The sequence below is a fragment of the Lithobates pipiens genome, unplaced genomic scaffold, assembly GCF_037356315.1.
Source record: "Lithobates pipiens isolate NorthernLeopardFrog02 unplaced genomic scaffold, aLitPip1_a1.2 Scaffold_1, whole genome shotgun sequence".
In the NCBI taxonomy this organism is placed as follows: Eukaryota; Metazoa; Chordata; class Amphibia; order Anura; family Ranidae; genus Lithobates; species Lithobates pipiens.
In genome coordinates this window covers 65,365,396-65,392,813 of record NW_027507685.1, presented here as the reverse complement: position 1 = coordinate 65,392,813, position 27,418 = coordinate 65,365,396, and the positions used below count along the sequence as shown (strand labels likewise).

At 43.0% G+C, this 27,418-nt stretch overlaps 1 protein-coding gene across 3 annotated transcripts in view; it reads right to left on the bottom strand.

Annotated features, from left to right (window-relative positions):
• The window catches only part of LOC143926771 (SLAIN motif-containing protein-like), a 55,540-nt gene that overhangs the window by 19,769 nt on the left and 8,353 nt on the right, over positions 1-27,418 (bottom strand). For 2 of the 3 annotated variants that reach the window (XM_077450844.1, XM_077450908.1), the window contains exons 2-5: positions 22,697-23,314; positions 17,154-17,293; positions 11,995-12,144; positions 4,390-4,530 (exon numbers count right to left, since the gene is read on the bottom strand). In XM_077450844.1, the coding sequence (XP_077306970.1) occupies positions 4,390-4,530; positions 11,995-12,144; positions 17,154-17,293; positions 22,697-23,301 (1,036 nt within the window). In that variant the 5' untranslated portion in view covers positions 23,302-23,314. The remainder of the gene's footprint in view (positions 1-4,389; positions 4,531-11,994; positions 12,145-17,153; positions 17,294-22,696; positions 23,315-27,418) is intronic. The other variant, XM_077450971.1, reaches the window with a different exon arrangement.

Sequence of the window (27,418 nt, the reverse complement as noted above, 5' to 3'; positions counted from 1 at the left end):
CCCTTACTGCAGCAATCAGTATGTCAAAATACACAGAAGAAGGAGAACATATCTATTAATGTATATGCAGCATGACTGCACTGCTGTAATATACAGTATTGCTGTCATTTATAGGAAAACGTCAACTGGGTTTTAAGCAGCTCCTGGATTTACTTGGCGACTCCTGCGCCTCTCAGTGACAGCTCGCCACAAGCTTGGCCAATAGTGAGATGTAGGAGGTAGCCAGGAGCAGATGACAATCTGTCAGCTGGAAGTGGAGCGAACTGAATTATTTAGAAGAGGTTACATGTATCCCCATAGTCAGACTTCACAGCTGTGTGTGGGTTTTTTGTACTTTGTCTGCAGTTTATATGCATTTATTTTTTGGCTAGGGATATGGAAACATTTGTATACTTTGACGTCTAGAAAAAACACGAAACATCTAAACGTTCAAGAGAAGACCTAGCCATTGCTTTCAGATGCAAAGCACAAACATTTTTTCCAGACTTTTCTATGCAATTATGCTATAAACCAGGGGTGCCCAACCAGTGGCCCGCACCCTCCTGCTCTGTGATGGACTAGAATACTGTTAATAGTATGTTTATTACTAAAATCAGTGTATATTATGGGCATATCTGTTTTGCAGTGGTTAACTGTCTGCTTTCAAACTGATCCGCAGGTGCAGAGCAGTGCAACCTGAGGGTTACCTGCACCGAGCCATAGGCCCCTTTCACTCAGTCTGACCCAATTGGACCCTCCATTAACCTCTAAAAAGAGTAGCAGATGTAAATGGACTTTTGTCCATTTACAAATGCTTACCTCCAATCCGATCCGCAAAGAAAAAAGGAAGTAGAGTGGGCTGCCATGCACCCGCTGTGCTCATTGTGGCCGATAACCAAGTTGTTTAGGTGGCCCTCGCTCTTCAAAAGGTTGGGCACCCCTGCTATACACAGTGCAAAGCTGTACTATCAGTTACCCAACACCAGATGGCCCTGTGTGGAAACAAATTCTACCTTCTCAACCAAATTCATTTAGACCCAACACTTAGGGCCAGTTCACACCAGACGCATTTCCGCTCCGTGTGCTTTTCTGCACTAAAAATGCATGCAGTGTGTTTTCCATGTATTCCAATGGCTCCAGTTCACACCATGCAGTCAGTTTCTGGTGCAGAAACTGATCGGAACTGACTGTATTGGTGCAGAAAAAATAAATAAATAAATAAATAAATAAAAAAAAATACATAGTCCACCTTTTCAATGCACTGAAATTCTTGAAAGGAGAAAAAAATAGTGCATTTATTTTTCTGCATTGGAGTCTTCAAAGCATTGCAATTGTGATCAGTGAATTGTGGGTGTATCCACTAAACCCAGGTGTGTACAGAGATGCAGAAAGCAATCAGTGGACTACAAGTGCAGCAATAGTTACATAGGTGAGGAAAACACACACACACACACACACACACACACACACACACACACACACAAAGTGTGTGTGTGTGTGTGTGTGTGTTTTTATGTTATTACATTGTATATACCTGTATGTTGTGGTTGTTATGGTGCAATGTAACCACACTTATGCTCCATTGAAAAAAAACATGCCCCTCTGCTGAAGCAGCAGATCGACTTTTTGCTTTCTTAGCCCAGGCACCAATATGCCAGTAATTCAGCTTTAACTATGTACATCAACTATGGAAATCGCATACCTACTTGTATATACAATTTTTTTTTCTTTTTAATATAATAAACACAAAGTTATACATATTAAAAAAAATAAAATAAACACACACACACATTTCCTTTAAATTTGAGCATCTGGTTAATGTCAATTTGACTGAGCAAGCAGCAACATTTTTTTTTTTTTATTCCATAAAAGCACTTTGATCCAGGATATAATGTCTCAAATAAAAGGCATGATGTAATGTTAAGTCATAACCTGATAGCATACCAACTTCCATTGACTAAACATTTATTGTAAATTGAACATGATAAACATCTTGGCCCAAAACGTTTGCTGGAAGTGTGCAGACAACATTAGCTGAGCCTGCTTACTTTTACTCCGCTGGGTAGGTCCAGGATGTGTCTGGATGATGACAAACCTCAGTGATGGTATAGGGCAGATGAACTTGGCAACGAGAACAACCGGCGAACGGAAGGAAGCCAAAGTTTAAAAAAAAAAAAAAAAAAAAAAAAAAGCCTGAGGCCCCCGATGGAACAGGGGGGAGTCCTATAGTGACAAGCTGTAACCCAGTGGAGGTGCAGCCCGCGTGAGGCAACTAGCGATGACGTCACTTGCTGTGCAGAGACTGCCAAGGATGGAACCCGCTGAGGGGGTGGACACTTGCAGGGCAAGCTAGTTCTGAAGGTCCCGGCACTAGGACAAGTTTCACGCACCTGCGCCTTGTCAAGTCATGCGACGGGATGGACCAGGAAGAATTTAAAAGGTCTGAACACCTAAAGTTGGGGTGTTATCAGGTTATGACTTACCATCAGGGCCGCTGTTAGAAATCACGGGGCCCCCTACAACCTACCTGACAGGGCCCCCGGGAAATCAAATTGCTAAAATGCCATGGTCACAATGGTATGCTTTGCAGCCATTGCAGAAATAAGAGCCTTGCTACTGCTGCCTCATGACACCTGTTTTTATTTTACATTTTTACATTGTGAGACCGCATTGCAGCTGTAAGCCAAGTATTTGGCTTGAAGGTGCAGAGCAGCCCCATTGAACTCAATGGGAAGTTTGACAGATGGTGCTGCCAGTCAAATTCTGCAGCCTGCAGTACAAATGCCTCAGCTCTGAAGTAAAGCGTTGCAGCCATGGCATGTATACAGCCCGGTATGACAGCTGGCTTTTGTCGAAGGGGCTTGATCAAAAAAAGGGATGCTGACCATCTCCCTGACCGGAGTGTTCTGGTGGGGCGTCCCCTTGTCAGAATACAATAGAATAGCAGGGGAGATCACTGTACTAACATTAGATTGTTAGTATAGAGGCTCTGACCTGAGGTGTCAGGGTTTTTTTTCGTTCAGCCTGTGGGGTTTAGCAAAAGTAAACTAGCAGTGTATATGAGACATTAGGCCACATTCACGTTGGAGGTGACCTGAATGTGTGACAAGTGCACAAGTAATGGGCAATTTGCAGTGCATTTTGGAAATGCGCTGCACATGCGCATAGAACTTGTGGTGCACAATAATTGTTAATGTCACCCCAAATGCAATGAGAAGACATGCGTTTTGTCATGTGGCAACGCTGCATGCCTTAAAAGTTTCTGAAGCCTCTATATGTTTGTCACATATATGGCAGCCCATTCAAGTGAATGGGTTACCCTATGTGTGAAAAACAAGAAAAAAAAAAAAAAAGAAAATGTGAGCAGGAATGTTTGTTACTGCTATATGAAGTATAAAGGGACCTTAGGGATGGTATATCGAAATGGCTGGGCAGAGATGCCTGGCAGCTGGAGAGAGAGATGTGTCCACTGGCTTCTTGCTCAGCACTGCATTGACAGTTATCTGCAGTTCTAGGCTGGCTTCATATTCACCCTCTCTCCAAAATTCTAAAGTTTTGTGACTTTGTTCCAGCAGCAACCCCCCCCCCCCCCCTCACCCCCTCCAGCAGAAGCACTGCTCCATCCAAACCCTGGAGTTCAGTGAGCACAGAGCAGTGAGAGCAGATCTGGAGGGGGATGAGAGGTCAGCACTCAGGGAGGAGGTGAAGCTTCCTGCTCATGCTGACCAGAGATAACATTGACGAGGGGGAGTTTCAGGACCCGGCAGAGACACAGGCAGACTGAGACTGCAGCTGTCTTCTGCTCCAGATCAGGACACTTTACCAATTGCCAGTAGGAAGAACTGAGATGCTGGAGGGAGAAAGCTGGCAGCGCTGCTAGGAGATCCACAAATTTCAGAAGGCAGTTCGGCTAGCTCTCCTGCTCTGCAGGTTCCCGGGCCCCTCTTCTGAAGTGACAGAGCTCGGGCCCCCTACAGGAAGGCTGGCTGTACTGCCCTATCAGCGGCCCTGCTTACCATTAAACCATACCTTTGAGACATTATATCCTGGATCAAAGCGCTTTTATGGAATTTTCTTGCTGCTTGTTTTCATGTTACTTTTTCACAGAAGTTATTTCCTAGCTATGATACGCGGGACTGCCATTAATTTCTAATCTTCTACTTGTTGCTCTTCAGCAAGCGCCTGATCATCTTTTGTAGCTCTCTTCCAAGTTGTTTAAAAGCATACCTTACAATGGAATTGTATAGGGTCTGTACAGCGTCCTCTAGACTATGAAGTGTGAATGCCTAATTAAACTAACCAATTAGATAGGCTTCACACTATCAGTATAGATAAATGAAAAGGAGATTGTACGAAACTAATGTGCATGGCCACCTCAACACAGAAAAATAAATCCATAAGTAATCTTACTTTCCTCCTGCAGTCTGGCCATAACCTGCACATCAGTCAAATCCTGAAGCTTGTAGCCCATAGATATGGAATCATCGGATGTGCTCAGTTCACTGTCCACAGACGACTGAGAGCTGAGTGTAGAATGGGCCCCAATATAACCTGGAAGAAAAACACAGATAGGATATAGGAAGCAGATTTTATACACTTTTTAGTCTTACAGTCAAGACATAAAAAATGTAAAGTGGAGGTAGCAGCCAACTAGAAAACACTTCTTTATTTCTGTTTTTGTTAGTATGGGCAGTGCAGGTTTACCTTAATAAAGTCACAGGTTACCATAAACATCTAGTACTTGCCTTCTCTGATCTCCCACCAACCAAGTCAGACACCCCAAGATTCTGCTTACGCCGGGCTGTGAATACTAGCACAGCCTGCCAATTGATTGCCCTGCACAGGGAGATAGTGTGTTAAGTAGTACCCGGTATTTCTCAAGCAGTCTGGTGGAGATGGGAGTATAAGTAGGGGTCTCCAATCTTTCTAAAAGTTTACTGTACTTCAGACTTTAGGGGGGCTGGAATGTGGCCACCAGGAGTACAAAATGTCCTAGAATTAGTGGGAACAAACAATCCCCCCCCCCCCCCATTATTGGTGTCAGTGAGAATTGTGTCCCATCATTTGGCATCATTCAGAGGAATTATGCTCTTCATTGGTGTCATTGGAAGGAATTGTGCCCTTCATTGGCAGCAGTGAATTAAATGGTTTCGAGGGCCAGATAAAAGCAAGCAGGGGGCCGCAGTTTGGAGAACACTGGAGTATATGGAATATCAGTATTGGCTGTTTATGGCTATTCCTGTAAACCTGTTACTTTGTGCAGTGTGGTCAAAGTGAAGATTCACTTTAAAGCGTTCCGCTGACCAGAGACTTCAAATCTCGGCCAGTTCAAACCATGTATGGGCAGGCTGATTGCACATGAGAGCAGAGAGAACACACAGCGATTATTGCTAGCGACTATAGCTGCTGGCAATTGCATGAAAAAGACACCATGCTCCGCAGGAGGCATTCCCCCATCAACACAGTGTTGGAGGAATTGAGCAATTTTCATGTCACAGGAAAGAAAATCACACAATCTATGGCCAGAATTTTCTATACCACAGAACAAAAATTTTGCCAACCTTCTAACACACACACACAAACACACCATTTAAAAATCTAAACGTGATCCAAGGCTCAGTGGAATTTTGTATGAAAGTTTTTTTTTTGTTCAAATATACAGAATTTTGGAAAATTGTCTCTGGGTATTTGGTCTTACCATGTGGTCAAATAATTTTTCTTCCAGAACTCCTATGCCGCATACACATGATCGGACTTTCCGGCAGACCAGAGTCCGGACAATTCGATCGTGTGTGGGCTCCAGTGGACTTTTTCTTCCCAAATGTCCAGCGGACCTAGAAATAAGACTGGCTTCAAATTTGTCCGCCGGACTCGGTTTTTAGCCGTGTGCTAGTCCTGGACAGAATAAAACCGGCACTAGGGCAGCTATTGGCTACTGGCTATGAACTCCCTTATTCTACGTCATCACATTTGAATCCGTCTGACTTTTGGAGTGATCGTGTATGGCCAAGTCCATTCGTTTGAAAGTCCGACAGACCTCAGCTGCAAGATACGTCAGATCACCCACCGGACCATGGCCGTCAAAAAGTCCAGTCATGTGTACACAGCATTAGAATTTTGTTCAGACCTACTACTTTAATGTAATTCCAGCTGACGGGTTTCTTGTGTGTCTAACATACACACATTACAATATGCACAGTTTTTCCAGAAAGAAAACCGCATTCAGTGTTAGAACTTTGTTCCAAGTTTTTTTTTTCCATCCTGCTGCTTCTAATTCCTGTGGTCAAACAAGACTATTTAAAGTGGAGCTTTACCTATAGCAACTTGATAAAAATAATCTTTAGCAAGGAACATGCATAATATTTATGCTACCAAAATTAGTGTGTGCTGTAAATTGCCTCAAACATTGTTCCGGTTTCCTCCTGCTGGAGGCTGCCATTTTGCTGAAACTTAGAGCCCCTGAACAGCAGTAACTCTAAGCGGTCAGCATTTTTCCCCTCTATTTTTAGGCACTGTGCCAAATTTACAGAGAGCAACTAAGCATGTGCAGGGCAGAGTGAGATAGTACATTACTGGATATTTAATATAAGCACTTATTTTTAATGTTTTAGATACAGTACGGGAAAAAAAGTATTTGATACCCTGCCGATTTGCCCACTGACAGAAAAATGATCAGTTTGTTTGGTTATTCGCAAATGGAAGAAACACAAAGCAACTGTCACTTTCCCTTGGTCTGGTGTTCAAAGCAAGATCTCACCTCGTGGAGTGTCAATGATCATGAGAAGGGTGAGGAATCAGCCCAGAACTAGACAGGAGAATCTTGTCCGTGATCTCAATGCAGCTGGGACCACAGTCACCAAGAAAACAATTGGTAATACACTACACTGTGAAGGACTGAAATCCTGCAGTGCCTGCAAGGTCCCCCTGCTCAAGAAAGTACATGTACAGGCCCATCTGAAGTTTGCTAATGAACATCTAAAGGATTCAGAGGAGAACTGGGTGAAAGTGTTGTGGTATGTTGAAACCAAAATCTAGCTCTTTGGCATCAACTCAACTCGCCGTGTTTGTTGGAGGAATGCTGTCTATGACCCCAAGAACAACATTCCCACCAAAAACCAAACCCCAGTGGGGGTGTTTTTATGCTAAGGAGACAAGACAACTTCACCGTATCAAAGGGATGGACAGGCCATGTACCATCAAATCTTGGGTGAGAAACACCTTCTCAGCCAGGGCACTGAAAAAAAATGGGTCATGGATGGGCATTCCAGCATGACAATGACCCAAAACATAGCCAAGGCAGCAACAGAGTGGCTCAAGAAGAAGCACATTAAAGCGGAGCTGCACTTGGCTTTGTGTTTATTTAAAGTCAGCAGCTACAAAAAAAGTGTAGCTGCTGACTTTTAATAAACACACACTCACCTGTCCCAGCAATGCAGCCGCCCAAGCCCTCGGTTCTCCCCGGCACTGGAGTCACAAGTGTGGGCACCCGGCTGCAACAGCTTGCGCCTAGGCAGTCAAACCAGAAGTGGGAGCTGGGTACCTGTCAAGACTAAGTAGACCCCCCCCCCCCCCCCCCAAAGAAAATTACATGCCAAATGTGGCATGTAAGGGGGTGAGGAGTCCATAAAGCGGAAGTTCCACTTTTGGGTGAAACTCTGCTTTAAGGTCCTGGAGTGGCCTAGCCAGTCTCCAGACCTTAATCCCATAGAAAACATGTGGTGGGAGCTAAAGTTTCAAGTTAACAAACATCAGCTTAGAAACCCCAACGACTTGGAGAGGATGTGCAAAGAGGCGTGGGACAAAAATCTCTCCCGAGATGTGTGAAAACCTGGTGGGCAACTACAAGAAACATTTGACCTCTGATTGGCAACAAGGGTTTTGCCACCAAGTGCCAAGTCATGTTTTGCGACAAGGTCAAATATTTCACTCATTAAAAAGCAAATCAATTTAGAACTTTTAAAATGTGTTTTTCTGGATATTTTGTTCTTATTCTGTCTCTCACTTAACCACTACAACCCCGGACCAATAAACACCTTAAGGACCAGAGGTCTTTTTTCAATTTCGCACTGCGCTGCTTTAACTGGTAATTGCGCGGTCATGCAATATTGCACCCAAACAAAATTTGCGTCCTTTTCTTCCCTCAAATAGAGCTTTCTTTTGATGGCATTTGATTGCCTCTGCGATATAAATGGAAAAAGAGCGAAAATTTATTTTTTGTTATAAGAAAAATCGAAAAAAACTAAAAATTTTAGTCATACATTGAGGGCAAAATGTATTCAGCCACATGTCTTTAGTAAAAAAAAAAATGTCAATAAGCGTATATTTTTTGGTTTGCGCAAACGTTATAGCGTCTACAAACTAGAGTACATTTTCTGGAATTTACACAGCTTTTAATTTATGACTGCCTATCTCATTTCTTGAGGTGCTAAAATGACAGGGCAGTACAAACCCCCCCCAAATGACCCCATTTTGGAAAGTAGACACCCCAAGGAAATTGCTGATGGGTATGTTGAGCCCATTGAATATTTATTTTTTTTGTCCTAAGGGATTGAATAATGACAAAAAAAAATAAATTTACAAAAAGTTGTCACCAAATGATATATTGCTCACACATGCCATGGTTATATGTGGAATTGCACCCCAAAATATATTCCGCTACTTCTCCCGAGTATGGGGATACCACATGTGTGGGACTTTTTGGGAGTCTAGTCGCGCACGGCACCCCGAAAACCAATCACCACCTTCAGGATTTCTAAGGGTGCAAATTTTTGATTTCACTCCTCACTACCTATCACAGTTTCGAAGGCCATAAAATGCCAAAATAGCACAAAACCCCCCAAAATGACCCCATTTTGGAAAGTAGACACCCAAGCCATTTACTGAGAGGCATGTTGAGTCCATGGAATATTTTATATTTTGCCACAAGTTGCGGGAATATTACAAACTTTTTTTTTTGCACAAAGTTGTCACTAAATGATGATATATTGCTCACACATGCTACAAGTCAAATTACACCCCAAAATAAATGATGCTGCTTCTCCCGAGTACGGGGATACCACATGTGGGGGGGACTTTTTGGGAGCCTAGCCACGTACGGGACCCCAAAAACCAAGCACCGCCTTCCGGATTTAAATATAAAATGCTACCAAAAAAAACTGTTAGCGATCGCAGGGATCAGGCCTGACTCTGCGATCGCTGCAGTTATGTGTTTAGTGTTTTGTAAGTGAGACAGTGATCGATCGATACTGCACTTGGGTGGGCTGGGCAGAGGGGCAAAACGCAGGTGCTAGCAGGTATCTGGGCTGATCCCGCTAACAATGCGTTTTTTGGAACCCTGAACTGCTGGGGACGCTAGTATAGATCTGATCAGATATTGATCTGTTCAGATTCTATACCACTACGGGAGGTTTATGCTTTGCGTGTGGGTGTTAGCGGTACTGGCACTAACCTAGCGCTGCCTGGGGCGACGCAGACCCTTACCCTAAAACCTAATTGATATCACCCGCCGGGTGATCAGGGGGTTAAACCTTTATTGGGTAATAAATGGTGGGTGCCCCGATGCTATAAAAAGCAAACTAACCAGAGTCACCCGTAACACTTATACGGTGATCAGTGGTGAAAGGGTTAACTAGGGGCAATCAGGGGGGTTCAAATTTTTATTAGGTAGTATATGGGGGTCCCTGGCGCTATATAAAAACCTGACGGGGAACCTAAATAACTGGCTAACCAGCGTCACCAGTGACACTTATACTGTGATCGCTGGTGAAAGGGTTAACTAGGGGCAATCAGGGGGTTAAAACCATTATTGGGTAGTATATCGGGGTACCTAGCGATATAAAAACCTGGCGGTGAACCTAAAAAAAATAACTAGCTACCTAGCGACAGTAGCGACACTGATGCAGCGATCAGAAAAATGATCGCTTAGTGACACTGGCAAAAGGGGGTGAAAGGGTTAACTCTAGGGGCAATCAGGGGGTTAAATCTTTATTGGGGGGTGATAGGGGGCTACCCTGGACCTAACACTAACTGCCCTAACAGTTTTAACTGTTACAACTGACACTGAATGCATTGATCAGTAAAGAAATGATCAATGCAATCAGTGACACTGTGACTGGGGGGGGGGGGGGGGGTTTGTGTACCTATGTGTACCCATGTGTCAGTGTAGTGTTTTGGTGCACTTACTTTTAGTCTTCTCCTCGTAGTCCGGTCAAAAAGACCGCCCCGAGGAGAATGACATCACTTCCTCCTTCCTGTGTGAACAATACACAGTGGGAGGAAGCTCGTCATTGGCCAGAAACCAACGGCCATCCCCTCATCACGGATCGCTCCTGGAGGGAAACGGACCGCCGTTTCCAGCGGGAGGGGGTCCGATCGGACCCCCCACCCGCTGGAAGGCAGGCACGTACATCTACGTGCTTGTGCCTGCCTGTGCCATTGCGATGACGTATAATGGCAATACGGCGGTCCTTAAGTGGTTAAAATAAACCTACAAATAAGATTATAGACTGATCATATATTTTTGTCAAGGGCAAACGTACAAAATCAGCAGGGGATCAAATACCCTTTTCCCTCACTGTAGCTATACATGCAAAAGCGATCTAGCAGGACTTCATTTTCTGACCAACGTTACACTTTAACCCCAATAACCTTTAGGAAATTGAACAAAGGTTCTGAAAACAAAAGTTTTGGAATGAAATTCTGTCTTTGTTGTTTTGAGAATAAATGACTTCATGATGTACACAGCTAGGGAAGGTTGGGGGTGTCATGTTGTAAAGATGTTTGCGGAGTAAGAATATGTAAATATTTTAATGTCCAAAGTAGAGCTCCACAATTGGGGGGAGGGGGAACTTTTTTGCTCAGCATAAAGATCACGATTCTCTGCGTAACATTATAAAAAAAATAATCACACAACCACACACCTGGGCTAACAGTTACAGTTTAGTGTATTTTTTGAAAGACCGCTGGGCAAATACAGTGTGACAAAATATTGCAACAATTGCCATTTTATTCCCTAGGGCAGTGATGGCGAACCTTGGCACCCCAGATGTTTTGGAACTACATTTCCCATGATGCTCAACGACACTGCAGAGTGCATGAGCATCATGGGAAATGTAGTTCCAAAACATCTGGGGTGCCAAGGTTCGCCATCACTGCCCTAGGGTCCCAGAGAGATCTCTATCTAATTTTTTCTAACTTCTACGTAATAGTGGGAAGAATAGCGCCATTCTTGATTTTTATTTTTTTTTTAAAACACCACACACGTCTCAAACCACCATTTTCCTCTCATGACAATTCCACTGCATTGTGAAAATAATTACAGCCATACATAGGCACATAGTTCCGCTGACTCAAGGCTTACCAATAACATTTTTTTCTATGTGATCAATCTGACTTCTACCTTTTTCATAACCAAATAAAATTATTTGATAGCTGAGAAGTTGCCAAAAAGGAAGTTGCATGGGTGAAAAGCACCTATCAGAGCAGTACCTAGCAGTCTGTTGGAGGACAGGTAAGTCCCACCCAGATGTGATTGGCATGTGCCAGGCTTTCACTCCAGTTTTGGCTGTTATGTCTGCAAGCACTGCTCAAAGTCTGACAGCCAAGGGCCATGGCAATATAGCATAAAAATGTTGAAAACCTCCTGATCCTGTGTTACTACAGCAAAGCCTGCTGCCCATTCTTACGTGTGTGTGCTCTTATCTGCAAGTCATCGGTTGTTTTATTTGCTCACTGTAATAACAGGATCCTGGAACATTACCTGTTGCAGCCATGCATACTGCTATACCCAACACCTCTAGCAAAAGCAAACATGTTAAACAAGTTCACGTGTCAACAATATATTGGTACAGTAATAAAAACACAGACCAAGCCATATAGTGAAGAGTCATACAAAATAAAAAAGTCATCTTTACAGTCATAATGCAAACATTTATCTATGCATTGTGAGGTCACGTTAGGGAAACATACAATTAGGTGATGTGTTAGGATTCATGCTGTTTACAAATCATGCCATACCTGAACTGCCACAGGTTAGTAGTGCTTTGTTAGTGGATTTGAGGCACCCCGGTGAATTTAATGTATTGCTACAACTGCCGCTCTCATTGTTGGCGTTATATGCACTTGGTGATGCCAGCGGGCTGCAGTAAAGGCTTTTCCATCTACTCACTACAACGACAATTTAAAAGTATAACCAGGTTAGTTTAAACAATTAGGGTGAATTGCACACATTCATTAGAAGTCCTAAGTATAAACCAAACCCATCCATCTTATTCTACAGGTCAGAGCAGACCAGAAATCTTTATGTGCCAATATAACTGCACCAAAAAAAAAAAAAAAAAAAAAAAAAAAAAAAAAAAAAAAAACACCACAGGACAATAGTCAGAAATTAAAGACTTCATAAATTAAACAGCCCCAACTCCACTGGTTGATTTACTAAAACTAGAGTGCAAGTTTCGGTGCAGCTGTACATAGTAATAGCTTCCAGGTCATCAAAGCTTAAATCGAACAAGTTAGAAGCAGATTGGCTACCATGCACAGCTGCACCAGATTTTGCACCCTGGACACATGGGCTGATGTATTAAAAATGCAATATAAAAACCCAAGGGCCCCCTTTTACATGGGCACCTCCGCCAAGTGGAATCCACTTGCTCAGCAGGGGATCTCTCGACTGATCCCTGCTAAGCAGTCTTCTCTGCTATGCAGAGCGGAAACTGACAGTCCCACTCTCTGTGGGACAATCGGATGGACAGTTCCATCTGATCTGCCAGACAGATGGGGAATAGGACCACCATCCATCTGTTTTTGGTGGAAAGGATCAGATGCTGCAGGTGTCAGCGGACATGGGTCTCCTGACATCCGCTGCTCCATAGACAAGACTTGGGTGTCTGATCAGGTCCACCTGAAAAACAGAGGCGAACCTGATTAGACAGCCTGTGTGAAAGGGGCTTAATACCAATGCTGCTCTATTGTGTCACCTCTGTGCATTCAATTAACCACTTGAGATCCGCGCTATAGCCAAATGACGGCTACAGCGCGGATCTCCTTTTCCGGGACGACGTCAATAGACGTAGTCCCGTGTACGAGCGGCCTGCGCGCCCCCTGAGGGGTGCGCGCGGCGCGCTCTGATCGGCGAGTCCATGAGACTCGCCTGATCACCGATCCGTGCAAGGGGTCGATCCCGACCCCTTATCACGTGATCAGCTGTCAGCCAATGACAGCTGATCATGTGATATAACGGAGCCGGTAATCGGCTAGTATGTTAGCGCGAGGAGAAAAAAAAAAAAAAAAAAAAAAGCCGATCACGGCCAGCAATGCCAGCGACCACCTGCCCCCTCCCAGTGTCCACCTGCCCCCTGCAGTGCCATCCTGAATAAAAGTAAGTGCCACCCAGCAGTGCCCGCAGTGCCACCCAGCAGTGCCACCCATCAGTGCCCACAATCTGCCTCAAAGGTTCTGCACCCCAGTGCCACCCATCAGTGCCCACAATCTGCCTCAAAGGTGCTGCACTCCAGTGCCGCCCATCAGTGCAGCCCATCAGTGCCCACCAATGCAGCCCATCAGTGCCGCCTAATCAGCGCACTTCAATGAAGGAGAAAAATTACCCGTTTGCAAAATTTTATAACAAACTATTAAAACATGATTTTTTTTTTTTTTGCATCTTTTTTTGTTTGTTTAGCAAAAAATAAAACTCCAAGCTGTAACTAAATACCACCAAAAGAAAGCTCTATTTGTGGGAAAAAAATGATAAAAATTTCATTTGGGTACAGTGTTGTATGACCGCGCAATTGTCATTCAAAGTGCATCAGCGCTGAAAGCTGAAAATTGGTCTGGGACTGAGGGGGGTTTAAGTGCCCAGTAAGCAAGTGGTTAAAGTGGTTGTAAAGGCAGGTTTATCTTAATGCATGAAAGGTAAAAAACCTTCTGTATGCAGCAGCCCGTCAGCCAAACCAACACTTACCAGAGCCCCCTCCCGATCCAGCACGAGAGACTAGGCTGTCTGGGACTCTATCCTCATTGGCTGAGATAAGGAAGCACCATTGGCTCCTGCTGCTGTCAAAGTCAGTGAGCCAATGGGGGGACAGAGGGCAGGGTTGGGCCGTGGCTGCATGTCTGAATGGACACAGGGAGCTGCAGCTTGGCTTTGGTGCCCCCATAGCAAGCTGCTTGCTGTGGGGGCACTCAACGGGAAAGAGGGGCCAGGAGCTTCGAAGAGGGACCCAAGAAGAGGAGGATCTGGACTGCTCTGTGCAAAACCACTACACAGCAGGCAAGGAGAACTTTTTCTCTCCTTTACAACTAAGAAGAGACTTTAAACAAGCCCACTTTAAATCAGTAAAAGTGAGAACATTAAAAACAGTGCTGTATGAATAAATCCTAGAAAGAATATACAGAAGTAGGTGTATGTAATATATACATACAAATGTCCACATGGTGCAATGTTCATGAACCAAAGCCTCTGCATTCAAATGTGAGTCACTCCTTCAACCATCACCAGTGAAAAAAAATTCAATCTGTCTAAAATGAACAGACAACTAATAACCAAAGTGCTGTATATTAGCTGTCTGTTCATTTTGAATGGATCTTTTTCACTGGTGATGGTTCATTTATTAAGGAAAACTCACCACAAAACAATTGATTACAGAGACTTTGGTTCATTAATATTGCACACATACATTTTTTGCTACATACAGGATATTTGTTTTTTTATTTAAATTTATGTGTATTTTTTGTAGTATTTATTTCAACATCGCGTATTTAGGAGTGAAATCACTTTTAGACCCCTTTCCCACTGCCAGCATCTTTCAGGTGCTACAGCACTAAAAATAATGCCTGAAAAAAGCGGCTCCTCTCACTCCAGTGTAGCCCGAGGGTTTTCACACTGGAGCGGTGCGCTGGCAGGGCATCACAAAGTCCTGCCAGCAGCTTCTTTGGAGCAGTGAACTCACGGCTCCTCCCCATTGAAATCAATGGGGCAGCACTGCGATAGCGGCAACGTTTTGCAGGCGGATTTAACCCCTTTCCGGCCACTGGGGGGGGGGGGGGTTACAATCACCCCGCTAGTGCCTGAATAGCACCGCTAAAACAGAGCTAAAAATAGCAACGCTTCACCGCCGACGACCCCCGCGGCTCAGTGTGAAAGGGGCCTTATTGATTTAGTAATTGACCAGAACTGTGAAGGTGCCCACAGATTTCATAGGGTGCACGCTTGTGAAATGCAACTGCCCTCAGGCATCCATGTCAAATGGTCTTGGCCAATAGCAAACAAGATGGGGCTGTTCTCTATAGCCAACTGGTCCCTAACAGGTGCACAAGACACCAACTTCTTTGCATCCCCAGGTAACACTGGTGGAGAGAAGACTGGAGAGAACAGGCACTCTTCATTGATGGGGTGATGTATCCACTAATTTAATACATTCTTATCCTGCTTCATTTTAACTAACTAGCTCAATTTTTATCACCTAAAAGCCCTGTGTGTGAATGCAATTTCTTCATAGAGGAAACCATGAACTCTGAATGACTGGTGACACCACTTCATGCAACCTCCAGGTCAACTGTTTACTCTGCAAACGTTCAGCTTTTATTCCCAGTTTGGACTGAGGAGGGGAAACAGGTGCACTGTATGGAACCATCTGGGCTGGAGCCAAGGCTGTGCATACAATACATAAGCACAGATGGAAGCTTGAATGCCCTCCCAACCTCCACCCACTGCAATAAATAAAAAAAAACACTTGTGTGCAGCGGCTCCCCCCAATCCTTATCCGAGACCCCTCAGATGGTTACGATGGCCTCCGCTGCCCCAGGACGCACCCTTATTGGCTGAGACAGCAGCAGAAGCCCATTGGCAGGGTCTCATGGACGCAGAGCAGCTGCCCAGGAGTGAGCACATAGCGGTGCCCCCAGGACAAGCGGTTTTCTCTAGGGGCAATGCTCAAGGGAGAGGAGTGCCAGTGGAGCACCTCGAAAAGAAGAGGATCGAAGCTGCTCTTCAATACACTTCAATGTCTCTTCCCCCCCCCCCCCAATACTCACCCAAGCCAGATCTTGGTTAAGCTATGTGCACAAGAGCAGTGGCTCCCTCCCCATAGGCTCAGAGACACAGCCAGGAGTGACGAGTGAGCAGGGAATACACTGAGCCGAATTGGGAATGAGCCTGCACGAGTGTCCCCATGGCAAGTGGCTTGCCATGGTAGGCAACTAGGCAATTAGCAGATGAGGGTAGAAGAGGAGAATTGGGGCTGCTCTGTACAAAGGTTTTCAAGTACAATGGATGTAAAAAAATAAAGTAAAAAAAGTCTTATCCTATGTGTTTATTAGGAAATGGCAGTGCTCAACTCTTCTCTACATAATGGACATTACAGATCTATGCAATAATTTATCAGGGTATCCAGACAATCAATTGACAATCTGTGCCCAATACACTTTCCCAATTATTATCCGAATAACCTCTTTAGAAGTGTTCATTAAAGAGCACAATGAGAAAACCTTTACAATTTACTTCAGCAAAGTTTTAAAATGGGATTCTGACTGCATGCCAAGAGTCACTTTGCACTTTCCTCCATCAGTCGTTTTATATGACTAGATTATAAGAGATTACAGAAATGAAGCTGGCATGGTGCAGAGCAATCCTAATACACCCGACTTCCTGTAATGTAAACCATACAGGAAGTTCCATTTGACTCTGCACTTCTCATGAGAAATTAGACTGCACAGCCCATAGATGTCCATACATGGGAACCTGTACATGGTATTGGAGGCATATAGACAGCTTACTAAATCAAGTAAATAGTCACTTCAATTATCCAATCATGATGACAAATTCCTCTTTATGCATTTCATCTGCACATGAATGGATATTCAAAGTAAACAGAATTTCCTTCTCACATGACTGGATGATTGAAATGAATAGTCACTCAATTTATTGTGTGAAGTTTCTAAACTCCTTAAGTAAAATCGGCCTCAATGCATACACTGTAAAATCATTTGGTAAAAGATTTGCACTATGAACCATTCCCCATCCACTCTGCATGTGCTCATTACTCCATCAGTACAGTTCGACAGAAGAGCTGCACACATTTTCCAGCATGCTGAGAAAAGTTAAATTTATGTGACAAAACAATCCTTTAGCTTGTATAAAACAGAACAATGAGAGCATATAGCTAGAGGTGTGCCGTTACCTTGATCAAGCTTGCCAATTAATGTCCGACAAGCAGCCTCCGTCTCTGGACTGTGGTGATCCAGCACCTGCCGGCACCATTGTAAGGGAGAATCGGCTTTCTGCTCTGCCATTGCATGCTTCTTTGGAGAGACATAAAGCCTTGAAAACAAAAAAAACAAGGAATTATAGTAAATGTAACTCCCTTTACACCATCACAAACATGCATGCTGGGTAACCTGTGCCCTTTCAGCTTTGGATATTCCCAGATCAGTGAGGGGTCACATGAGGACCACAGCATGTAAAGCATAGGGAAAAAACTAATTTCAAAGCAAAAGCTTAAAATTATATACATGTATGAAGAGTTACCCAAAGCCACTGTGGCCCCACTGAAAGATAGTTGTAAGCAATGTCAGTATTACTCTGATAAAGCAATTCTAGACCTATAGATATTACAGTAGGTAGGCTAAAGAGGATAGGAGTCAGCAATCTAAGAACCTATTTACACTCATTTGCGATTAAATGAAACGTGAAATGTACACCTGACCCACTTTTTGCTCAACACAACACCTGTGTATTCAGATCTGTGTATTATGGTGCATTAACCCCTTCATGCCCAGCCCCAGGGTGCTTTTAACAGGGTCTGTACACCTGGGGGGCAGGATGGATCGGCTATCATGTGACCACTGACTGGCTGTTACATGATCAGAAGCCAGTCCTGACAGCTACCGGCTGCTAGTGGGGACCGAGCTCTTTGACAACTTGGCCTCGCAGTGAAGTCGCCCAATGACACACATGTTTACGTGAGAAGCATCAGGGTCAGGAGCAACATTTAACTTTGCTGACGTGTAGAAAGCAATTTAGAAATGAGTGGGATCCTCCTTAAAATTCATCATTTACATCATTAAAAAACACATTAATGTGCAGGCAAAGGTGTGGAGCCAGCCTAGCAGGTAGATTAGTTTATTAACCAATTAACAGATAATGAGCCGTCAAATTATTTGCTCTAATAACCTGTTATATCCTTTTTTAGTAATACTGAGAACCAAAGAACCAGTTTTACAATGTACTCTTCGCAGAATATTTTACAGTGTGTAACCTGACAACTATATTAAATTAGCAATTTAAAATAAACACACACACACACACACACATATAACAGTTGGCTCTAGCAAGTACACACACACACACACACACACACACACACACACACACACACACACAAACATGCCAAACGATATTAGAATTGCGAAATAAGAAAAATCAAACTACTCAAAGCAAAACCAAGAACCAAAACATAGCAAAGTTCTCAATTATCAAGCAACAGTCAGATACCAAACATTAGAACCCTCAACATAAAATCTAGGTCAAGAGATTTCTCCCCTTCATACTGCACAGCATACTTTAAATATTTCAAGGCTGAAAATTGTTTCTGCATAAGTGGAAGCAGTTTCAGCAACCACAACAGTACTGGTTACAGCATCAGAAAGGGGTAAATTCAGGTGCCTAGTTTTACCACTCATGCCAATAAAAAAAATAAAAAATTATGGATTTTTTGTACCCACCATAAAATCCTTCCGTGTCCATTGAAGGACACAGCCAGATCTTGAGGGATGGTCTTAATCACACCACCTGCAGGAGCAGGACGCAACAAAAAAAAATAAGACATCCTATTGGCGGAACCTGCTGGTGGCCAAACCCTCCCATTTCAAACATACAGCTCGGTAGCAATTAAGACAGGCCACACTGCCACGCAATTTGTGCCGAAATCGGACAAAAAAGTAGAGCAGGAAACTTTTTCTAAGTGGGAGCAACTCAAGTTGCTCCCATTAGAAAGGTTTGCAATGCATTTAATGGGGTGCTGCACAAAGATGAAACGGGCCTCAATGAACACAGAAAAGAGAAGATTAAATCACAAGAAGCCATTCTCTTTTTCAAACCATTGAAGAAAACAGATCTTTACGGATGGGATGTCTCAAAGGCAAAAGGGTAGGTTCAGAACCAGCGAACCAAACAGAACAAGAAGTCACACCCATGCAGAACTCAAGTTGCTGCCTGCAAAACTTTCCAACCAGAACTGGCATCCTCAGGAGGCATCCATATCAACCTTGTAAATTTTGGTAAAAAGCATGCACAGACAAGGTAGCCACCTTGCAAACTGCAAAAGAAGCAGAATGATGAAAAGCCCAGAACATGGTCAGCACTCTGGTAGAATGAGCAGTTATGGGAAATGGAGGTTCCTGGCTCGAAAGAGCATAGGCTTGGGCCACTGTCTGGTGAATCCACCTGATCATAGTGGATGACAATGCTGCCCAGCCTTTTCCTAGAACCAACTCCAATCCTAGGTGCCATCTGCTAAATGCTAGGCCAATGATGGCGAACCTTGGCACCCCAGATGTTTTGGAACTGCATTTCCCATGATGCTCAACTACATTGCAGAGTGCATGAGCATCATGGGAAATGTAGTTCCAAAACATCTGGAGTGCCAAGGTTTGCCATCACTGTGCTAGGCAATAGAAAAACAAACCAAAAAAAAAAAAAAACGAGCTGTGTGTTGCAGATAGGAGGTTTGATCAAAAGCAGAGGCTGCTCCTAAGGCTTTTGCTTTTTTGATGTACATGGCTCACTCTTCCTGCAGGTACCGTAATCAAAACCCATCCATCAAGATCTGAAGATCTGGATGTGATCCTCAAAAAATATAATATAAAATGGATCACTATACGCAAAAATCAAATGTTTGGAATTTGTCGGTTCCCGCCATAGAAATGCAGTCCGGATGCATTTCTGCAATGTGTTTTTCCCCACTCTTTCCAAAAAATATTCCTGGGTTTTTTGATGCATTTTCAGTAAAGTTCTGTGCAGAATAAAATGCAGCGGGTTTTACTTTTTTTGCAGGGAACTAATCGCACCGGTGTAAACTAGGCCATGGGACCCCATATAATCAACTGTCCATGTGTTTTTGATGCAGAAAAAAAAAAAATGCAGTGGACTGCATCTGGTGTGAACCAGCCCTAAGGCTGGGTTTCCACTATAACAATGTCAGACATAACATGTGATGTCTGTGCGATGCAAATTCAGCCAGCCATACAGATTATATGGCTGATTTTGCATCCGGACCAAAAAAGGTGCAGGACCCTTTTTTCGGTCCTCACTGCAATTGGATCACATGGGAGGACTGACAAACATGAACTCCCCCTGCGCCTAAGTTGCCACCTCCGCCCAGCTGCTGCTGCTATTGTAAGTCTGTCCCGCCCACTCTGCTGGATTTCTGATGGGAACACAGGAGAAGACTCATGCCCCCGTACACATGATTGGAAATTCTGTCAGCAAAAAAGAGCTTTTGGTCGGAAAATATGACCGTGTGTATGCTCCATCTGACTTTTGCTGGTGGAATTTCCGCCAGCAAAAGATTGGGAGCATGTTCTCAATTTTTTGGTGGGAAAAGGTTCCGATCGCGTGTAGCAATTCCGACGTGCAAAATTCCTACACATGCTTGGAAACAATTCGATGCATGCTCGAAAACATTGAACTTAATTTTCTCAGCTCGCCGTAGTGTTGTACGTCACTGCGTTCTTCACTGTCGAAAGTTCAGCGAACTTGTGTGACCGCGTGTATGCAAGCCAAGCTTGAGCGGAATTCCGTTGGAAAAACCATCCAAGATTTTTCTGACGGAAAATACGTTTGTGTGTACGCGGAATTAGGCCTTCATGGAGGAAAGGATAAGGACAGAGCCTGGCATTCTGAAGGAAGATTTCACCTGAGACACATGCCAAGCCAAAAAGGGTGAAGCAGGCCAACATCATCCATCCAAGTCTGACACATGGCCACCGTTTATCGGGATTATCCAATAAATGGCTTAGCAATTTACTAGAGACTAGCAAAATCACTGCAACATGAAGTCTATACCATACTTTCTATTGTGGTGAGCCTCTCATAGTACATAAGGCTGAAGATCAGCTTAATGGGAATAATCCTAATGATACAATAAGGGAACACCCTCCAGGTCTGAGCAGTGAATTGACCCAGTGCAACTTCCAGCTTTCCACCGTGGCTCTGTATGAGGTAGACATACGCATTTATATCTCCTATACAGAGATTGTGTTTAAGAAATAAATCCATAAACAAATGTCAGATTAATTACATCTCCAAAGCGACACTAAACTTCCTTATTCTCAAAATGTAATACACACACACTACTACCTGTAATCTATTTTTCATAAAATGGTTTCCCCACGCCGTTTTCAGTCTCCTTGCAACATCCTTTGTGATCTCCCAAACCTCTCCTTTGCATCTCATTTACACTTGTTTAGAATTAGCAGTGCGTGCAAGTCGTGTACTGCTCTCTGCGCACTACAAATCCATGGTCCATCTCAGGACTGTACAAAAAGGTGACTACATACCTACATACGGGGGGGGGGGGGGGACCATGGAGGAAAAAAATAAAAAATAAAAAAAATGTAGATACCCGCTAACAGAATGTCAGATCATAGCAAATATATTATAAAAAAAAAAAAAAAAAAAAGATTGTGGAGATTGAGGACCACCAGAACAGAAGGAACCTTGAGTTGATAATATATACCTGAATAAAATAATTTTTGGCCACAAGCAGACATTTCTCACGGTTGATCAGGTCAGGAGCTTATTAGGGTAACTGCAGAGTGAAATTTTAGTTCTTTCTTCCAGAAAGGGTAGCAAACCAGTGAGAGCTTAAAAGCTTAAGCCTTGTACAGATAAGGGGTCACTAAAGTTACAAAAATTCTCATACGACAGAATACAACTTCTGAAGTGTTGCGTTTTATTGAATTGTAATGTAGTCTCATTTTCAAGCATGCGTGGTCTTTGACTTTTTTTTCACCAATACTGTACCTCTTAAAGGGGTTGTAAACCCTTGAGGCTGTTCACCTTAAGGCTCCATGCACACTGAAGCTCAAAAAAAGCTTTTTCTGGATGCCAGATTACTGGCAGAAAACGCTGGTTGAAAAACGTGCTTTTAACAGCGTTTTGTACTAGCGTTTATGAGCTTTTATTAGCATTTTCAATAAAAATACAGAAGACACTCCAAAAATCCCACAGTGCATTCCAAACTCCCACAATGCATTGAAAAAAAATAGAATGCCGAACACTAATTAACACGTGTTTATGAGCCTTTTATAAGTGTTTATTGGCGTTTGTCGTTTTTTGGAGGTGAAAACAGCACTTTGAAGACAAACTTCTGGCGTTCAGAAAAAAAGCCCATAAACTCCACTGCTCATTAAAGCTAAAAAACGTCCATGTGTGCACGGACACATAGGCTAACAGAGTGGAGTTTTTGGGCTTTAAAAAAAAAAAAAAAAAAACAGGCCCAAAGCTCCAGTGTGCATGGAGCCTAATGCATTCTATTTTTACTGACACCGTCAGGTCCTAGACTGCATCAGTGGCAAGAAAAATAGATACAAAATGTTACTGGTTGCACTTGGTTTCAATAATCCCTCTTAAAAGAAAAAAAAAAAAGTTCTTACAGCAGCACGTTCCTGAACGGACACGCTTTTTTAAATGAAAGGCATTCAGTTTTAAAGTCACACTTACCAGCAGTCTTCCTCGTCTTCACTGCACGAGTCCAGCTCCAGAACATCAACCTCATCAAGGGCCGTCTCATCCAGAAGATCCCCAGAATCCCCGCTGTAGCCCCGTTCAGACATACTGCCAGAGGTGTCCTCCTGCTCCGTTCTGCTGCTGACATCCAGGCTAAAGATAGAGCTATCGTCCATATCACAGTGATTCCCTCCCTTATTGGCAAGCCTAGAGTCGGCACACACCTTGTCATACTGCACTTGTGAGTCCATTCTTATACGAGGGATGTTTTCCTTTTCTAAGTGACTTGGATCCAGTTTAGAATGAAGGTTGGGGATGATCTCCAGGTCTCCCATGTCAGGTTGAATGTTCATGCTGTTCATGACTCCGGTACAGTGGATGGTAGAGAGATGATTATCAACACCGCTGTCATTGCTGCTCTGTGGAGTCTTCTTTACCCTCAGCTGCTGGTTCTGAATTTCCAGCCTTCTGACCAGTTCCTGAAGCTTGCGGACTTCCTTCAGGTCAGGGTTGTAGTCTGATTCAGCTTCCGTATCCATACTGCTGTCGGCTACTATCATATGATCATGCTGAATGACAGGATTTTCAGGGACCACCATTGTCAAATGGTCACTGCAAGACAAGATGGGACAGCCTTTAAAAAAATGGTATGCATCTTATAAACTAATTATTAAACACATCACAATGGAAAGCTGAATACTCTGCAGTCCAAGTATTACAATTTAAAAGTAGAACTAAATGCAAAACTTTTTTTTAGTTTTGGCTCAGAACCCACCAGTTTTTGTTGCAGTTTGTTTCCGTGTTCGGGAGATTCACCCCATTTGTCCTGTTTACCATCATTGAAAATCACAGTAAGAGAATCCTACATTTTGGGTTGTCCCTAGAAAAGCAATAGAGGGGAATTCAGCGGGGGCACTAGTTCTGGTGACCTAGGGGTCCACAAGAAGTTCCCTTAATTTACAGGAACGTCCGCCCACTTACTGTTTTGGCTATGGGACAGGAAACTAAGGTAAATTTCCCCAGTGGGACACAGATGGCAAAAGTAAACATTACAGAGGTTATAACCTTCCCTTACTCTATCCAAAATGGGAAAAAAATAAAGATAAATTTTGCCTATAGTTCTATTTTAACTCAAAACCTACTTGGCAGTAAAATGGAAAGAGGACTAGTGTCGGTATGTACAGATAAAGGGGGTCGATTTATTAAACTGGGGTGGTGCAAAATCTGGTGCAGCCGTGCACGGTAGCCAACTTCAGTATTTTTTTTTTTAATTAAGCCTAGACAAAAAAAAAAAAAAAAAAAAAAAAAAAAAAAAAAACCTGGGAGCCGATTGGTTTCTATGCCCAGCTGCACCACATTTTGCACTCTTCAGTTTTAGTAAATCAACCCCAAGCCTCAAAATGACAGAATGCTATAACCCCACACACTACACATACATCCATGGGCGGTAGAGAGGCTTAGTGTACTGAACCTACCTGTGCTCATTACTAATCACCATGTCAAAAAATAAAAAGCATGGAACAAAAAAATAAAATAAAAAATACATAAAAAATAAAAGAATGCAGCCGCCACATCCAAGGATTGGTAAGCTTCAATACATTACATTTTTGTTCTTGAGTTAAGATCCGCTTTCATTTTACTCATCACCTAGGCCCGGAGTTTCTCTTTAATAGCATTATCAGTCGAGTTGTGCAGAGCAGACAAGTTGATCCAGCCAAGAATCCATCTAGCTAGTGTTTCCTATTGTTTGCAAAGGGCTAGGGTGTGTGCGGAACTGCCTCTGGCCAGTATGGAAACACACGCCTTGTGCACAATATAAACACCCATATAATAAACACATGGAAAAAGTAAAAGTAAACTGCTGAACAAAACAAGTGCATCTCATTACCATCTTCTAGAGACACTGCAGGGATGAAAACCTTCCTGACGTCAGAAAACACAATATATAGAAAGGTTCTTTTTTGCAAACAGGAAACCATTCCTCTTCCTTGCAGCAGTTACCATTTGTTTGCTAAAGACTTGTTACATCATTATACATCAAACAGATACCACATAAAGTAGGTCACAGAAATGTTATGGCCATCAAATATTTAGCGGTGAAAAAATAATTTTCCCACGCAACCCCAACAGAGACACGTCTAAAAATAGTGTCCTGTTCATTGGAAGAACAAGTCACCAGTCAAACTTTTCAAACCAAGTAAACAGACCATTCCTAGAAACCGGCAACCGAACATCCCATATTGATAGGAGACCCAATCACTAAACCGGTCTTTAGAATGAGGCTCATTGTAATGGACACCTGTACTTGTGGGGTATTAAGATGCTGCTTGCAGGACTTTTCCCAACGTCCCGCAAGCGCACCGCCCCAGTGTGAAAGCACTTGGGCTTTTACATTCGGGCGGCATGAGAGGCAGTTTTCAGATGCCATTTCTAGCGCTAAAATGCCTGAAAACTGCCTCAGTGTGAAAGGGGTCTTTGTGTCAAAATATCCGCCGCAATACCAGTCCCGCTATTAGTCACATTACTAGTAGAAAAAAAAATCCCAGTATATATCCCATAGTTTGTAGACAAGGGTTGATTTACTAAAGGCAAATCCACTTTGCACTACAAGTGCGGTCGCTTTAAAACTGAGGAGAAGATCTGAAATAAGGGGAAACTGCTGATTTTATCAACCAATCATGTACAAGCAAAAAGTTTATTATTTTCCTTGCATGTACCCCTCAGATCTACAGCAACTGCACTTCCAGGTGCACTTGTAGTGCAAAGTGGATTTGCCTTTAGTAAGCCCCCTTTCACAGTGGGGAGGTGTCAGCAGTAAAACCGCCAATTTCGTGGCACTATTCGGACGCTAGCGGGATGCTTTTACCCTCCTGCTAGCAGCCGAGAAAGGGTTAAAACCACTGAAAAGCGCTGCTGCAGCAGCACTATGCGGGCAGTGTGGCCCACTGCCCCACTGATTTCAATAGGCAGGAGCGAGCGGTGCATACACCGCTTCTTTACCTCTCCAAAGATGCTGCTAGCAGGACTTTCTTTACCATCCTGCCAGCGCGCCGCTCCAGTGTGAAAGCCGAGACAGCAGCGGCTCTTTGCAGGAGCTATTTTTAGCGCTGTAGCGCCTGCAAAGTGCCTCAATAAACCCCTATAAGTTTTGCGCAACCAAGCAACATACACTTATTGGGGTTTTTTTTTTTTTTTACCAAAAATATGTAGCATAATACATATTGGCCTAAATTTATGAAGACATTTAATTATTTTTTTTATTGGATATGTTTTATAAACAAGTTAAAGTATTTTGTTTTGTTATTTATAGTGCAAAAGAAAAAGAAAAAAGTAATTTTACTCAAACACAGAGCTTTCTTTTGGTGGTAATTGATCACCACTGTTTTTTTTTTTTTTGGGTACAGCGTTGCATGACCACACAATTGTCTGTTAAAAGTAACGCAGTGCCGTATCGCAAAAAAATCATCATGAAGGGGGAGGGGTAAATCTTCCAGAGGTCAAGTGGTAATAAAAACCATTTACATATATACAGAAAATAAATGTTATTTTAATTATATTCTTAGCAAATTTAAGGGGAAGTGAAAGGACAGAAATTAAAGCTGCACCCCCAGAGACTGACAGATAATGACTATAAAGACCTGACATTTCTCTGCGCCTTTGTCCAGGCCACCCGCCATCACCTGTCCAACAGTATTGCAGTATCCACACGAGCCACTGGTTGGGTACATCTGCCCCAGAGCAATGAAAACAAAAAAAAAGGTTCCTGCTCTATACATCTGCCAAAAAACATTGCAGCTATGTACACTGAGCCCCCAGTTTACATATATGTGGTGCAAGAAACTTAGAGAATCCTGAGAGTTTCCCACACCACACGGAAATTGCACTCACAAACAACAGTGAAATTGCAATAATATGGGTGTGAACACTCATGCGATCAGATTCTGGTACGGCAAAAAAATACATTACATGCTTTTCTGCAGCTTCTCCATTGAAGTATATTGAACCAAAGAAGCACCGTTTTGCGTTTTAAAAGTCCCTGACCCTTTCCAAATAGGCAGCGGCTGAAAAAAGCACAGATATGAACGTGTCCCATAGGAAACCATGTAAATACATAATGGGGTTAAAAAGACTAAAATTAGCTCTCTCTTTATAGTAAAAAAAGCAAATCACTAATTTAAGGGGTTAATTTTTTTTTACTGTAGAACTGTGAAAGATTTACAGTAATGATTATTTGTGCTATAAAGGGCTCATTTTAGTTTCTTTTTTAACCCCATTATGTTACTGGCCGATTAATCGATTATGAAAATAATCGATTAATTTCATAATCGATTAGTTGTTTCAGCCCTAGTGCGATTCCTATCCAAATCACATGCCGTGTCCCGCACAAGCATGAACCCAGGCTAACGCCTCATGCACATTGAGCACTTGCTAAACGCCTTTTGTACTGGCAGAACTGCTACTTAAAGTACAGTAAAAGCTGCCCTTTTCACATGTTTTAATGCACAATCGCACATTTGTCATTAGTGTATTCTATTGGCCATAATAATCATTTATTCTGGCTATTAGAATGCATTAATACACACTTATGCACGGATTTTCTGTCTAAATGCTCATCTCCTGAACGCTCTAGCGATATTTTGTTTTCAGTCTGTAAACACTCCTCTTCTAAAAAGTGTGTATGGCCCAGTGTGCATTGTGCATGAGCCCTAATGAAGA